The 16,025-nt window shown below is 37.4% G+C and overlaps 2 protein-coding genes across 4 annotated transcripts in view; one reads left to right on the top strand and one right to left on the bottom strand.

The window, feature by feature from the left end:
* LOC111159132 (solute carrier family 38 member 6) overlaps positions 1-6,364 on the bottom strand; it is a 72,809-nt gene extending 66,445 nt beyond the window's left edge. For 2 of the 3 annotated variants that reach the window (XM_022521555.1, XM_022521564.1), the window contains exons 1-3: positions 6,202-6,364; positions 5,001-5,131; positions 1,860-1,933 (exon numbers count right to left, since the gene is read on the bottom strand). In XM_022521555.1, the coding sequence (XP_022377263.1) occupies positions 1,860-1,933; positions 5,001-5,131; positions 6,202-6,306 (310 nt within the window). In that variant the 5' untranslated portion in view covers positions 6,307-6,364. Of the gene's footprint in view, positions 1-69; positions 171-1,859; positions 1,934-5,000; positions 5,132-6,201 lie in introns of those variants that run through there. The other variant, XM_022521574.1, reaches the window with a different exon arrangement.
* A 177-nt stretch (positions 6,365-6,541) lies between these two features.
* On the top strand, positions 6,542-15,311 carry LOC111159124 (tRNA methyltransferase 5). The gene is given in 6 exon segments (XM_022521544.1): positions 6,542-6,620; positions 8,067-8,716; positions 10,953-11,077; positions 14,105-14,759; positions 15,129-15,172; positions 15,174-15,311. Coding segments are annotated over 6 exon segments (1,539 nt in total). The 5' UTR covers positions 6,542-6,600; the 3' UTR covers positions 15,219-15,311.
* Positions 15,312-16,025: the final 714 nt, after the last annotated feature.

Below are 16,025 nucleotides of genomic sequence, written 5' to 3'. Positions count from 1 at the left end.
GAAAAAATTTCTCTAGTCTTTTATGTGTGTGCATATGTATATATGTATATACATTTTTTAAAAGCCTACCTCCATAGAGAACTTTACAATGACTGAAGGAATTCAACAGAAGACAGGTGCATCAATGTATATGAAGAACCATGAAGTAGTTAGCTCATGGACCAAGTAAGCTACAAAAATAAAGGAAAAAGAAAAAAGAGAAAGAAACAGAGGTTTTCAGTTCATACACCCTAAAGTAAAAGAAACCAAGACAGTGTCAGAATTTTAAAGTTAAATATAGATGAACTGAAGGAGAAAAAAAAATTAGCATTACTTGGAAATCTTCCTAAATTGAATATTACTCCCAAATAACTGAAATTAATAAAGCATGTTATAACATTTTAGTTAATGAAGACATAATTGCCATATGGTTGACTAAAATATTACTCTTTCAGTAGAATCCATAATAAAATAACCTATTAAGATGTTAAAACTACCACAGTTAGGTAAAAATAATTTTGTCACACAAAGAAGCAGAATTTCAAAACATGTCATTAAAATTCCAGTCAAGTTTCAGGAGGATTCATAGACACCTATTTAATGCTATTATTCCTGAATTTGGGATGCTCTTATGAACAACTTTTACTTTCAGATTAATATCACTGCATTGTTTCCTAGTATGTTCACTGTTTGCACTGTTACCAAAGCTCCTTGAAAGCAAAGGCACACATCTGCAGGCTGGATGGCCAAAGGCGCTGGTAAAAGATATAGCTGTGAACTGTGGATCCTAAATCAGTTTTGCATAAGAAACACCAGGAGGACTTTTAAAAACATATTTCTTAATTGCACCTCAGATCCCTGGAATGAGAATCCCCATGATTTATAAATCTCTATTTATAAAAAGATCTGCAGGTATGTCTGATGCATAGACAGATTAAATAGAGTAGAGCCGAGGATTTAGAACTATGCTCTGGAGAGTCTTAAAATTCTCAAGAAATACCTTTGGGCTTCTCTCACCTGTTCCAGCCAGAATAATCCCATTTTTATCTATTTTATGTAACTATTCTGCTTCTTTAGGTCTGAAAACTACATAACTGATAGAGCAAAGTGAATTCACCCACATAAGAATTAAACTCATGATTCTGCCATCAAAACTGACCTAATCCAAACATAAAAGAGACCAGATAGATAAAAAGATCAGGATTGAGGAACAAAGAACATGTGTTAATGCCATTTGAAAACTCTATTAAAGCAGTTCTGTAATTCATATATTTTTATTCATTGCAACTGAAAAGAACTGAATACATGACTGAATTAAATAATAAAGTTCCAAATGGTAAAACGCATATACACATCTATATTGTTTTAATTGCATATAATTCTGTCATTTACCAAAAAACTACCTTCTTCTAGACTTGCAATTAAAAATATAAAACTATCTAAATAAATCCAAAGTTTAGTGACCTTGCCTCCTACAGAGCAGGCAGGAATAAATCTGAGAAGGTGTTCTCCTTGGGGGAAATAATCACCCTAGGAGAAATATGATCATAATAAACACCTGTCTACTGCTTCCCCATAAGATAAAGTTTGGATTCTTTAAACACCTTGCAGGTGCTTCCCCTAATCTACCTGAATCTAGAAAACTATGCTGTGTGCTGTAGAGAAAGGCAGGTTAAGTTTCCTCCTCCCATTCTGTCCTTAAATATTCTCCTAGGATTGGGTCTATCTATCCTGGCCTTTTGAAATTCTCTAGTTCAACCACCCTACCTAATAATAATAATATGCCTGCTGGAAATTAAATTTGACACATCCAGTCCTACTGTGGTTATCATCTCAAGGGGCTGCTTCAACAAATGACTCAGGACAATATTTTTACTCACCTGTCTGAATGCACATACTAAGCAGGAGGTGAACTGAGTAAGAAGCCAGGAGAGCAACTATCAACAGCAAAAAACTGAAATATAAAAGAGTACATGGTCATGGGGTGGCTGGGTGGCTCATTTGGTTAAGCCTCTGCCTTCAGCTTAGGTCATGATCTCAGGGTCCTGGGACCGAGCCCCGCGTCGGGCGCTCTGCTCAGTGGGAAGCCTGCTTTCCCCCACCCTTCTCTGCCTGCTGCTCTGCCAACTTGTGATCTCTCTCTCTGTCAAATAAATAAATAAAATCTTAAAAAAAAAAAAAGTACATGGTTAAATCCCCTCAAAGTTTCCTTTTTTGAGGTATTTCATTACAAAAACAAATTTTTTTCATATTCAAATGTTCATAGGGACTATCTTTTGAGTAGATGAATTATGGTCACTCAAGAAAATATTATTCTGTATTCACCAAATTTTATTTAAATGAAAATATACTGCTTGTAGATTAAAAAAAAAAAGAAACAAACTTTATTTAAAACATAAACAATTTTCTCCTTCAGCACTCTTGTCTGCTGACTGCTGGCTCAGCCATTCAGTGATCTTGCAATATTTCCCTTTTATAACTATTTCTTCCTATTTTAAGTCTAAACAGAAGTTTTAGTTATGAAATCTCATTCTCTTCTTTTTCCTTCCCTCCATCCCTCTTCTTCCAATAACTGTACCTCCATATCATACCTTCATCTATAATTTTGAATTAAGACTGCATTTCCTAGGGCCACCTGGGAGGCTCAGTTGGTTGAGCATCCAACTCTTGGTTTCAGCTCAGGTCACGATCACAGAGTCGTGGGATGGAGGCCCAGGTATGGCTCTCACTCAGTGGGGAGTCTGCTGAAGATTCCCTCTCTCTCCCCACCCACTCACATATTCTCACCTTCTCTCTAAAATAAATAAATCTTTTTAAAAAACGACATTTCCTAGCATTCATTAAACACATATACACTCGCCAAACCAAACAAAAGCAGTTAACACACATCTATTGACACAATTTCAAAAGGTGCAAATAATGTAATAATTAGGATCCTTGTACCAAAAGTGTGAAAAGAGACAACATGCATAATTTCCTACTTATTTTCAGGAGGATACTAACAGGAGAAGCTTCTTAGAAGGCTGGCACTAGTGGAGTGCCCCAAAAGTTGAAGAAATTCTTTGTGGTCAGGACAAGCTTCTTAGAAAGCTGGCACTAGTGGAGTGCCCCAGAAGTTGAAGAAATTCTTCGTGGTCTACTTAATACTTGTTACGAAGTAGCAAAGCTGAGAGGTACACCTGTCATTTATATACAAGTACACTTGTCAGTACACTGGAGGCCTCACAAAATAACTGTTTGGTATCACTAAATGGAAAATGTGATATGATTCAATAAGGACATGTTCGGTGGTATACATCTGCATGCAGATTTTAAAAAGGGAATCCAAAAATAAATCCTATGATTGTGTCTTGCCTCAGATATCAAATATACTATTGAAGTTTTAAAATTATGAGAGTTTGTTAAGAAACAAAACAAGCAAAGAGGAGAAAAGAGAGAGAAAGAGAAAGACAAATCAAGAAACAGACTCTTAACTATAGAGAACAAACTGATGGTTACCAGAGGGGAGGTGAGTGGGGGATGGGAGAAATAGGTGATGGGGATTAAGGCGTGTACTGTGATAAGCACTAGGTGATGTATGGAATTGCTGAATCACTGTACTGTACAACTGAAACCAATATAACACTGTATATTAACTAATGGCAATTTAAATTAAAGCTTGTAAAAAATTATGAGGCGCACCTAGCACTCAGAAGAGCGTGAGACTTCATCTCAGGGTTGTGATTTCAAGTCCCATATTAGTGTGGATTCTACTTAAAATTTTTTTTTTTAATTTTTAAAAATTATGAAAGGTTGTGCATATCACCCATTATAAAAGCAAGTCAGGGTAGGGGTGTGCCTGGATGATACAGTTGGTTGAGCATCTCACTTTTGGTTTCAGCTTGGGTCATGATCTCAGGGTCATGGGGTGGAGCCCCAGGTCAGGCTTCTGGCTCAGCTTGAGATTCTCTCTCTCTCCCTCTGCCCCTCCTGCTTGCGCACATGCTCTCTCTCAAATAAATAAATCTTTTTTTTTAAGTTGCATTACTTAAAAACTGGTTGCTTATCAAGAAATGCAAAATAAAAGCAGAAAATAAACCTAATGAGACTCAATTTTTATTTTAAATTTCCTGGTAAAATAGATCTGCTTCTACTGATAAAGAAAACAAATGCTAAATGCTAAGGATAAGGTCTAGTTCTAAAGGATTTGAGTTTAGCAGGGTAACGAACTTGCAAACAAATCATTATAACCATTATAATAACAGAATGAATACACAAAGTACTACGGAAACACAGAAAAGCCAGGGATTTCTCTTTTGGGACAACTGGAATGAGTTAAGTCTGGATGAAAAGGAATAAACACAGAACGCATGTTTAGACTCAGGGAAACAAGACTACCTAACACAGGAAGACAGAAGAAGATGGAGAGAAATGAAAAGATTATGAACTTTACACTCACAAAATTGCTATTTATAGGTAATCTGTACGGCTGATAAACTTTAATTCACTTTGGGCAACTTGACACAACAAATAGCTCCTTGGAGCGCCTGGGTGGCTCAGTCATTAAGCATCTGCCTTCAGCTCAGGTCATGATCCCAGGGTCCTGGGATTGGGCCCCACATCGGGCTCCTTGCTCAGTGGGAAGTCTGCTTCTCCTATTCCCCCTGCTTATATTCCCTCCCTCTCTCTTTCTCTGTGTGTCAAATAAATAAAGAATATCTTAAAAATAAACAACAAAAAAAAAACAAAAACAGCCACTCCTTAAGGTTATTATAAGCAAGTGTGGATTAAGTTTCCATTTTTAAAAATTAGCCACACTTCTGGATAAAAAATACAAATTATATTGCATCCCTCCAAGCTACAGACTAGCAACAATATAAGAGTAGCAGGAAAGTGCCAAAACCCCAGAAATAATTTAACTAGACACCATGTAACACCAGCTCTGGAGCCTATCTCTTTGCTTCTTGGTGTACTGTCAAAATGGGAAAAAAAATAAAAGTAACAGTAAAAGAAGAAGAAGGAAAAAAAAAAAAAAAACTCACCTAAATCCAAGGATGCCAGTATGAGCCATAACATAAGCTAAGCCAAGGATGCCACTTCCCATGATGGCATTCGTCAGATTAAACACAGAAAAACCAAATGAAACACCTGGGGATCCCTGTCTGTAAATTTCCTGCAAGCACACAAATTTAGTAGTGTTAAATGTTTGGATGGTGAAGTTCCAATTTCATCATGAAATGAATGACAAGTTATGGGTAAAGTTTCCTGCAAACCACAGGCACCGTGGGTTCCTTTCTTCCCTTCCCACCACCCACTAGTGCAGGGCCAGAATCTCGTTTCCTAGAAAAATCATCTCCACCAGTACAGAGCCCAGGCAGACTTCAGGAAAAGCCATGACTAGCCTTGTGACTGCAAAAGATGAAGATAGGATAGGAATGAAGTGGGACAGAGAGAAGGGAGATGGCCTCTGCCCATGTGATTACTGAATAATTCCTGAGTCAGCTCGTGGCTGCTGTAGACAAGGTTGCTCCCCAATTACTAGGACTGCAAAAGTAATCTCTATATATTTAAAGAATTAAGTCAGCTCAAATGCAAGGATGGTCAGGAATACCTTGCAATGACGATATAATAGAACCAATTCACGTTGCTCTACCGAAGATACCCTTGAAAACACCCTCTTCCAAAACAGCATTTGGGAGCAAAGTCTAGAAACTGTTAGAGTGCAGGGACTTGAGTTAAAAGGCCAAGGATCCATTGCACAGGCTTTAGGGTCAAGGAAGTGCTTATGTACTTAACACCAGGCCACCTCCCTTCCCTCACCGCTAAGGCCCCCTGTATGAAGATGTTTCTATGCACCCAATGACTAAGTCTAGAAAAGAAAAATCTTGTGACTCTGGCAAAAACCTCACAAGACTGGTGGAGGGAACAGGAAGTCCACAGAGACACTAAGGAACAGCACTGAGTTACATAATGCTAGGGCTGCTCATCCAGTCATCGTTTTCCACCTGTGCCTGCGCCTTCTTTCTGGGCCCTGTTATGCGGCTAGCACATCCATGCACTGCGCCCAGTCTCATCGGCGTCTGGATGCTGCCTTAGCGCCCCATGTCCCAAGAGTCAGGCTCCAGCTTCTCCCTTCTCCCCGTGCCGCACCCCCACCTCCCTTCTTTCCCCGGTCTTATGTGCCAGACATTTCAGGGAAGCCCGGACGCCTTCAGCACCGGGAAGCTAGCAGAGGCCACTTACGTTGCTTAGCAACGGGCTCAAGTCTTCCGCCTCCGCCTCTTCAGGCTGCTGGGCAGAGACGTACCAGCTCCGCTCAGCGTTGACGATCCCCCAGGGTGCCTCCATGCTGCTCGCTGGCCGACTACCAGGTCCATCTGGGAGATACCACCCCAACCCTCCAGTCGTTAGTCGCGTCGGAGGCGGGGCTGTGGGACCGGCCCTTCCGGGTTACCGTACCTACCCCAGAGAGGGGAAGAAAGGAGGGAGTCGACGCGACCTGATGACGCTCGCTCTCGGTGGCGAACGGTGATGATGTCATCGAGGGCCAGCCTTTCCACGAGTGACCCGTTTCCAACCCGCACCAGAGCCCGAGAGGGGTGTAGTCTTGGAGTCAGCCGCGGAGCGACGCCGGGAATTGGGATGGTGACGTTGGTGAGGTGGTGAGCGCAAGGCCCCTGAACGGAGAGGCTGAGGGTCGGGTGGCAGTACCCGGCCACCAAGGTCTGCTCTCAAGAACGTTGTGAGGTCACCTACCTTCTGGGTGTTGAGCCTAGGTCCGAGTAGTTGCTAGGAAGTAATGAGTTTAATCTTTTCAAAAGCTTTCTGAAAGAGCCTTTCATTTTTCACGTGGGAAGCCGAGACTCGGGTTAAGATATTACAAGATCACACAGCTGGCTTACAGCTAGACAAATTTGAACCCTGACTGTGAAGTTCAAAAATTGCGTTACGGGGTCCTGGGACAGGGGCCTTTCCCTACAGGTTGGTTCTTTGGTATTTTAGAAGGTAAAGTGAATAACTGATACTGTTAATATAGTGGGCATATAAGACTTAGCAAATCCTAGTCCTCCGAATACCGAAACCTCAAGTCATCGACTTGTGGTAGAAAAGCATTGAAGACAGACAACCCAGCAATAATAGCAATATATTAAGACCACAGGCTCTGAAGTCAGGCCGACCTGGCTTTTAATCCTTGCTCAGCCCCTTACAGCAGCGAGACTGGGTGAATTAACCTACTTCTGACCTTTAGTATGCTCGTTTACAAAATAAGGATGTGATATCACACACCTGGCAAGATTGACCGTGTATTGTAAAGCATGTAGCACTCCTAAGAATATCCTAGTAAATATTGCCATTGGTACAGTCATAAAATTAATGACCATTTCATTTAGAGATGCTCTTTTAACTTAAATCACAGCCTTCCAATCCCACATGTATAGAAAATTGTGGGTGGAGAGGTTCATTGACTATAGGGAGGCTGATGGATCACTAAGCCCTTGTTGTGGCCGCAGGTGATTTGAAGCTGCAAATTTATTATTTACTACTAATAAAAAACAATGAATCATGGAAAAGATAGTATACTTGTCACACATTACTAGAAGTTTTAATTATCAGCATTTAGCAGGTTGTTTAAAACGGGAGAATTTTAGGGGCACCTGGGTGGCTCAATGGGTTAAGCCTGTGCCTTCAGCTGGGGTTGTGGTTTTGGGGTCCTGGAATTGAGTCTCGCATAGGGCTCTCTGCTCAGTGGGGAGCCTGCTTCCCCCTCTCTCTCTGCCAGCCTCTCTGCCTACTTTTGATCTCTCTCTGTCAAATAAATAAATCTTTTTTTAAAAACGAGCATTTTATATTTTTTTCCAAGATTTTATTTATTTAGAGAGAGTGGGGGGAGGGGCAGAGGAAGAGAATCTCCAGCAGACCTCCCGCTGACCGAGGGGTCTGATACAGAGCTCAGTCTCATGACCCTGAGATCATGATCTGAACCTAAATCAAGAGCTCCACATTTAACTAAGCCACCCAGGCACCCCTAGAATTTTTATTCTTAACCTACTGTGCACATATAAGTTTGTAATTTTATGGTATTTTTAAAAAATCCGTCCTTTTTTTAGGATCTTATGGAGGCCATTTGGATTCTCAAGAATACTTTTCAAAGTGGAAAGCTGTAGAATATCTGAATCAGAATTACTGACTCCACTATCTTGGACATCACAGATACAGAAGCATAGCAGAGCACCTTTCTTGTTGGATCAAAGAAAAAAATTCTCAACTATGCCTGAAATAGAAACAGACCAGAGAGACTCTGAATTGTTTTCACCACCTTCTAATGTTCGAGGAATGACAAAACTTGATAGAACAGCTTTTAAAAAGACAGTAACCATCCCAGTGCTTAAAGTTAGGAAAGAAATAGTCAATAAACTGATGCGATCCCTTAAAAGGGCAGCACTGCAGCGCCCAGGCATAAAACGTGTGATTGAAGATCCAGAAGATGAAGAAAGTAGACTAATTATGTTGGATCCCTATAAAATATTTACTGATGATTCCTTTGAGAGAGCAGAACTCAGTATTTTAAAGCAGCTTAATGTCAATCCACAGATATCTAAATACAGTTTGGAACTGACTTATGAAAACTTTAAGTCAGAAGAAATCTTGAAAGCTGTGCTTCCTGAAGGTCAAGATGTGACTTCAGGTTTTAGCAGAGTTGGACATATTGCCCATCTGAACCTTCGAGATCATCAACTACCTTTCAAGCATTTAATTGGTACGTGTCTTAGTAACATTCATGTACTAAATAGTAATTAGCAAGTTCTAATTTTAGTTCTTAAAATTATTTGATATCAAATTACAGAAGCAGGACATTTTATCATTTTAATTTTAAACTGGATCTTGGGCTACACACCCTCTCTTTTAAGACCAGTTTTGGAATATTCTTCCTCAAGTGACAGCAAAGCTCTAAGAATCAGTTCAGGCTTTTGTGTATACAACATACAAGCATAGATTAAACTCACATCTTCAGCTTTGGCAGAATTCTTTGGCATCTCGTCATTTTGGTACACAGGACTTATTAGGCCCTCAGAGCTATATTGAATTCTAGGTTTCTTAAATTTGAGTGTTTTACCATCAAAAGTGCAAGACAGTGTTTACTCATGCTTTGATTCAACTGATTATCTTCTGTATGTCAGGCACCATACTTTGTTTTTTAGTGCCCTTAACCTTTTTAGAAATGATGCTTTTGTGTGTTGTACCTCTGTAAGCCTTCACGTTTGAGCATGGGTCCTTTATCCTTTGGGATAAGACGGAAGACTAATCACGATTGCAGGTATCCCTTTACAAATATTGATGTCCATGTATTCTCCAGATTAAATTTTTTTAATGTAGAGTAATTGTCAGAACTTACGGGAATTATTTTCACCTTTAAAATGGAGTTCTCAGTATTTTTGCATGGGTTGAATTTCAGAAATATGCTGTCATGCATTTCATTGGTTCTTATTGATGATGGGGCTGATAATACATAGTGATAATACAATAAATATCTAAGCAGATCTTTATATGTGTAACTGGGCACAAATGTCAAGGATAAGCTTTGCTGTGAGTCATTACTTGTCAAAGTCAAACATACCTTTCGGCATCCCTATTTTATAAAAGAGCACTCATAGATTAAAAGTGAAACATTTTCATACAGTGGCAATTTTAAAGCTTCTACTATAGACTTTCAGAATTGGTTTTGGTTTTTTTTATTTCATGCCTCATTTCAAGCTACCATACCTTAAAAATTGAGTTCTGATACCTTAAGTGGAACAGGATAAGAACAATGATTGGCTGGAGTTTATTGATAACTATCATATTTAAAATCAGGTATCTAATTATCAGAAACTGGACAAATTTTTATTATATATCAGTGTATTTGTATTTTTGAGTACTTTTTACTAGCTTACAAATCGTTATCTTTATGCAGTGAGATAGTATGTAGATTCTTATAAATTTTTTAAGTGCTGACAAAAAAGGTAGACTTTAATTGAGGGGCATCAATATACCATTTCTGGTGTGTTTTATTATTTTGTAGCTTTTCTGGCTCCAGCAAATATTTGACAAAAACAATTTAAGTAAATGAACACTGAATTTAGATAAGACTCTAAAGATCTATGTTTCTTTTTTTTAAATATTTTATTTTTTTATTTGATAGAAAGTGTGCAAGAGAGTGGGTGGGAGGGGCAGAGGGAGAGGGACAAGCAGATTTCCCACTGAGCAGGAACCCTGAGATCATGACCTGAGCTGAAGTCAGATGTTTAACCAACTGAGCTACCCAGGCACCCTAAGAATCTATGTTTCTTTTATTTGAAAACTTATTTTCCTGTTATATATTTCCAAAGCGAAGGCATCTATCTGTTTCAAGCACACAGTAAAGCAGACATTTGATTTGGGGCCAGTGAGGACAGACTGGTGATTTCTGAAATCTTTGTTGCCATGGTCCTTACATCTCTTTCTGTTCTTTACCTATGGTTTCCCTTTTTGATTATTGTTGTGTATTGATCCATTTGAGATTTAGTAAAAAAAAAAAATTTTTTTTAAAAGGAAAAATATTAGGTAGATCCAAACTCCTTGAAAAAAAATTTTTTTTTAAATATTTTATTTATTTATTTGACAGAAAGAGAGTAAGGGCGCACAACCAGGGGGAACAGCAGAGGCAGAGTGAAAAGCAGGCTCCCCACCTAGCTGATCCCCCTGGGATCATGACCTGATCTGAAGGCAGACACTTAATTGACTGAGCCACCAGGCGCCCCTCTAAAATTTTTCTTTAAAAACGTACCCATGTGGTTTTTTTGTATCTGTATTGGAGGCGACATTAACTTTACTAATCTGTTGAATTTTTAGAATTGCATGCCACTGTATAGGTGCAATTTTTGTCTATAAACCAAAAGAAAATTATTTCCATTTCATATATTCAGTTTTATTTTGCAACCAATTGGCAATATTTATTACGAATTCTTATCTTTCAGGCCAAGTTATGATTGACAAAAATCCAGGAATCACCTCAGCAGTAAATAAAATCAATAATATTGATAATACATACCGAAATTTCCAAATGGAAGTGCTATCTGGAGAGGAGAACATGATGACCAAGGTATGGAGTATTTTATTGTCTCCTAGGTACATATTATATCGATTAATGTTTAGAATCTTAAAAGATGACAAAGATTAAAAATATTTATAATAACCCAGTATTGATGAGTATGTGAGAATGTGAGAGTTTATATAGCCTTTGATGGAAGTGCAAATTTGATAGATACTCAGGAAGAATATATGGTAATATATTGCTGTTTTGAATACGTATGTTCTCTGACCTATCATTGCATTTACAGGAAGTTATCTGAAGGATAAAATTGGACAAAATTGTAATGATGTATGTACTAGGTTCTTCATCATCATTTTTATAACAAAACAGGAATGGAAACAATCTAAATGTTCATCAGCGAATTGATCAAATTCTGGCATATAAAATAGTATATAGAATATTGCTCTATTTTAACTAAGTAACTTATTTATGTAAATATGCACATATATTAGAATGTTAACAGTGGGCATATTTTTATTTGATGTAGTTACTAGTGACCTTTGTTCTCATCTTTATACTTTTCTACTGAGCACATATTTCTTTTATAAGAAAAACAAATCTATTTCAAAGAAAAAAATATTTTTAATATGTAGGAACAGATACCTGGTACCCCTAAAATCTCATCCTCTACCCCCAAAATCCTCTGAAGTGCTGGAGAATAAAAACTTTTTTTAAGCCAAAAGTCTTAGATGATTATATATTAACATTATATGAAATTTTATACCCAAGCTAGGAAATGTGTTAAACTCTCTCCATAACTTGACAAAAATTTTAATAACAAAATCCTCTTAAAATGTAAGATAACGTCTTTTTGTTTCTTTCAAGTTTTTATTTAAATTCTAGTTAGTTAACATATAGTGTAATGTTGGTTTCAGAAGTAGAATTTAGTGATTCATCATTACATATAATACCCATTGCTTATCACAAGTGCCCTCCTTAATGCCCATCACCCATCTAGCCCCTCCCCTTCCCACCTCCCCTCTAGCAACCCTCAGTTTGTGCTCTATAGTTAACAGTGTCTTACCTCTACTTCCCTTTTTCCCCCTCCCCCTACATTCATCTTTTTTTTTTTTTTCCTTAAATTCTACATATGAGTGAACTCATGGCACTTGTCTTTCTTTGACTGACTGACTTCTTTTAAACAGGACTTTGTAAAACTCAGGAGAGAGTTTATACAAAATAATTATTTTTTAAGGTTCTGGGACACATAAGCTTAGGTGGATATTTTAGGTATAATATTATTTCTCCATAATTTAATAGTAGCTGAATATTAAAATACCATTTACTACACACTTACTATTAGGCCTTAGCTGATGTTTTAAATATAACAAATTTTAAGAAGCCCACAAGATAATGGTTATTCTTTTTAATATTCTCTTTATGCAGGTGAAGTAACAAGGTGTGACTGAGTAGGGTGTTGGGAGCCAGGCTTCTGACTCCAGAGTAGTCTTTCCCTGTATAACCTCCATGGCCTACTGCTTGTATGTAGTACATAGTATTACATACATGTAGTTACATATATGAGGTCTGTTACAGCAAGTGAGATTTGAATGTGAATCTTTTGCTGGTATCACTGCTTATCTCAGCACACACTGATTGAATACTACATGTTCTTCATTTGCTACCACCCTTTATGATAGCAGGTAGCATCATTCTTCTCAGAGCTCTAAAAGTTCTGAGAAACTTATATAATTTTTAAAATGGTTTCTGACTGATTTCTTAAGTCAACTAAAGTTTGTTCTTAGGATATATTTAATACTTAACATTTATACCATAAAATAAACGTAAAGGCTCACCCAGTATAATTTCTTTGCTCCAAATAGAATCACATTTAAGTTTGACTTCAGGAGCTCATGCAACATATACGTACTTTGTGTGTATATTGTGACTGAAAAGATACCTGAAAGTTAATTGGGCTGAAAGTAATGCTGACTGGGTGAGTGAGATATCAGAGACAGTGTGAGTAAAACCAGAAGGATACTTAGAATTATTTTTTTTTTTTCAAACTAGTACTGTGCTTCACATTAAAAAGGGGGAGTAGAAAGGATATTTCAGGAAAAGCTTCCCAAGACATACTCAGAACCTTCCAGGTTTTAGTTGGCAGAATAATGAAGGAACATTTCTAATTCTGGAGGCTTAACATGGCCAGAGCATCTGATGTGGTTGGGATGAAAAAATATTTACACAAATTTGAAGGCAGAATATTCCATGAAGGCAGAATATAGAAAATATGTATCTCTACCAGATTTATAGAACTTACAAACTTTTCTTGCCCTTTAATTCTTCATCCATTAAAATAAGGGCTGAAGTCACATTCCATGACTATAATTTTAATTTTGTTTTCTGTCGTGTTTATGATAGTCCCCCCAAAAATGGCATTAAGTCTTAAATGTGTTTCAAGATTTAGCTTCATTGTATAAATTTAGTTTAATCCATGAAAACTCAAATTTGGGAAAAGAGAAGATAGCAGAATGATTTGTTCTGTACACTGGCTCTAATTTGTAGTCATGAAACTTGCAATGTCCGTGTAACTATCCAGAAACATAGCAAAATACCCCAAAATTCACTGGTGCATAACACATCTATCATGCCTCCCTCTTACAAACTGAAAACTAAGGAAGCTTATTTGCTGAGTGGAAGTGCTATCTGCAACTTAGCTAGTCATTGTGAAGATGTGTGTGGTGTGTTGTTTCAAATTATAAGTTTATTTCTCTCTCCATCAGGTGACAAAATAGAGTATGATTAAGCCAGTCAGCTGCCTGTCTGAAAAATTCCTCATGTGATTTGGGAACCACTTTATGACCCATTAGAATGAGATGGAGAGCCATTTGGCTTTAAAGAGATGAATTTTCTCATGTCAAAGTCTAATGTGGGTTGTTAACTGGCCTCAAGGATAGCATAAACACCAGAATTATAATTAAAGTGCACTGTTATTTTCTATTAAATGTAAATGTATGTGTGTGGGATATCCATTCCAGTATTCATGGCTGGAATTTAAGACTTACCAGGTTAATCAAAGTATAATACTTTTTTCAGGTTCGAGAAAACAACTACACCTATGAATTTGATTTTTCAAAAGTCTATTGGAATCCTCGTCTCTCTACAGAACACAGTCGTATCACAGAACTTCTCAAACCTGGGGATGTACTGTTTGATGTTTTTGCTGGGGTTGGGCCTTTTGCCATTCCAGTAGCAAAGAAAAACTGCACTGTATTTGCTAATGATCTCAATCCTGAATCCCATAAATGGCTGTTGCACAATTGTAAATTAAATAAAGTGGACCAAAAGGTGAAAGTCTTTAACTTGGATGGGAAAGACTTCCTTGAAGGACCAGTGAGAGAAGAGTTAATGCAGCAGCTGGGACCACTGTCAAAAGAAAGAAAACACTCTGTGCACATTGTCATGAACTTGCCAGCAAAGGCTATCGAGTTTCTCAGTGTTTTCAAATCACTTTTAGATGGGCCACCGTGCAGCACTGAGCTGCTTCCCATAGTGCACTGTTACAGCTTTTCCAAAGATCCCAGTCCTGCTAAGGATGTTCAGCAACAAGCTGGGGCTGTGTTGGGCATTTCCTTGGAGGCATGCAGTTCAATTCACCCAGTAAGAAATGTAGCCCCTAACAAGGAAATGTTATGTATCACCTTCCGGATTCCTGCTGCTGTACTCTACAAGAACCAGACCCTAAATCTAGGTGAGCAGTTTCTGGGAAATTAAATATAAACTATAATACCTTCATGGAGCTTTTTTAGTCTACATATATATTTTATTAATTAAATTTGGAAATATGTGAAACTAATTCTAGTTAGATATTTCAATTCAGGATTCCTTGCTGCTCAGTTGTGACTACTTTCTCCCAATTTTACAAATTTTAGCACGGCATACACACTGTTCAGTCTAGTAGAAGGCAATTTCATTAAAATAGTAAATCCATGGGAATGTTACTATTTCATGTATAAGTTGAATATTAAAAATCTTTAAAAGGCCTATATTATTTGCTTTTTCAAAGTATTTTCCAATGTTAAGTATCTTACCTAATACAGGTTTTCTGGATTTGTTACAGAGAATCATGACGATCCACCTCTTAAACGCCAGAGGACAGAAAAATAAAGTCTTTTCAGAAGAAAAAACTCAAATTGCCTCAGTCACTTAATTGGAAAAAGTTTTCTCTCTCTCCCCACTAGACCCTTACGTAATGAAATATAACTTGTATGGTTTCATAAAATGTTAGCTATGAACTTTAGAATTGAACACTTCTATTTTACCCTTGCTGTCTTATAAGTTGAAGATTATCGAATTAGAATTTAAATGAAATAAATCTAAGCATATTTTATGTTATAATCTTACAATCAATTATATCTAATTCTTTATTAATTATATTTAAATATCGACTATCTCCTGGGAAAATAGGTTTTGAAGGTGGGATAATTGCATGCTAACCAAGAAAGCACTAATACCATTTTGCAGTGATCCTCAGTTGAAGAGTGTGCCTAAATTTTATATAAGTACCCCTAACCTATCACTATATAAGTCATAAAAATGAGATCATTAGATCAGGGATGGCAAACTATGCCTGGCAGGCCAAATCTAGCCTACCACTGGTTTTTGTATGGCAAATGACCAGAGATTGGTTCTTATACTAATCTTGAAAAATTAAATCTTGTGACATGAGAATTATATGAAATTTGAATTTCAGTGTCCATAAATACAGTTTTATTGGAACACACCATGCTCATTTGTTTATATACTGTCTGTGGCTGCTTTTGTGGTATAACAACAGCAGAGTTACAACACAGACAGTGATTCTCAGCAGTTCATACTGCTGCTCACAGGGACATGATTCTAACTCAACACCATTTTGAGCGCCATGTAAATCGCCAAGCTATAATATCTTATTGCTAGTGTATATTCATTATTTCAAAACAAGAAAAGTGGACTTAAGTACTTTTAAAGCATAGTG

Source organism: Enhydra lutris, unplaced genomic scaffold (assembly GCF_002288905.1).
Source record: "Enhydra lutris kenyoni isolate GAN:26980312 unplaced genomic scaffold, ASM228890v2 scaffoldscaffold4, whole genome shotgun sequence".
Lineage (NCBI taxonomy): Eukaryota > Metazoa > Chordata > Mammalia > Carnivora > Mustelidae > Enhydra > Enhydra lutris.
Note: the sequence above shows the minus strand (reverse complement) of the source record. Positions and strands in the feature narration are given on the sequence as shown.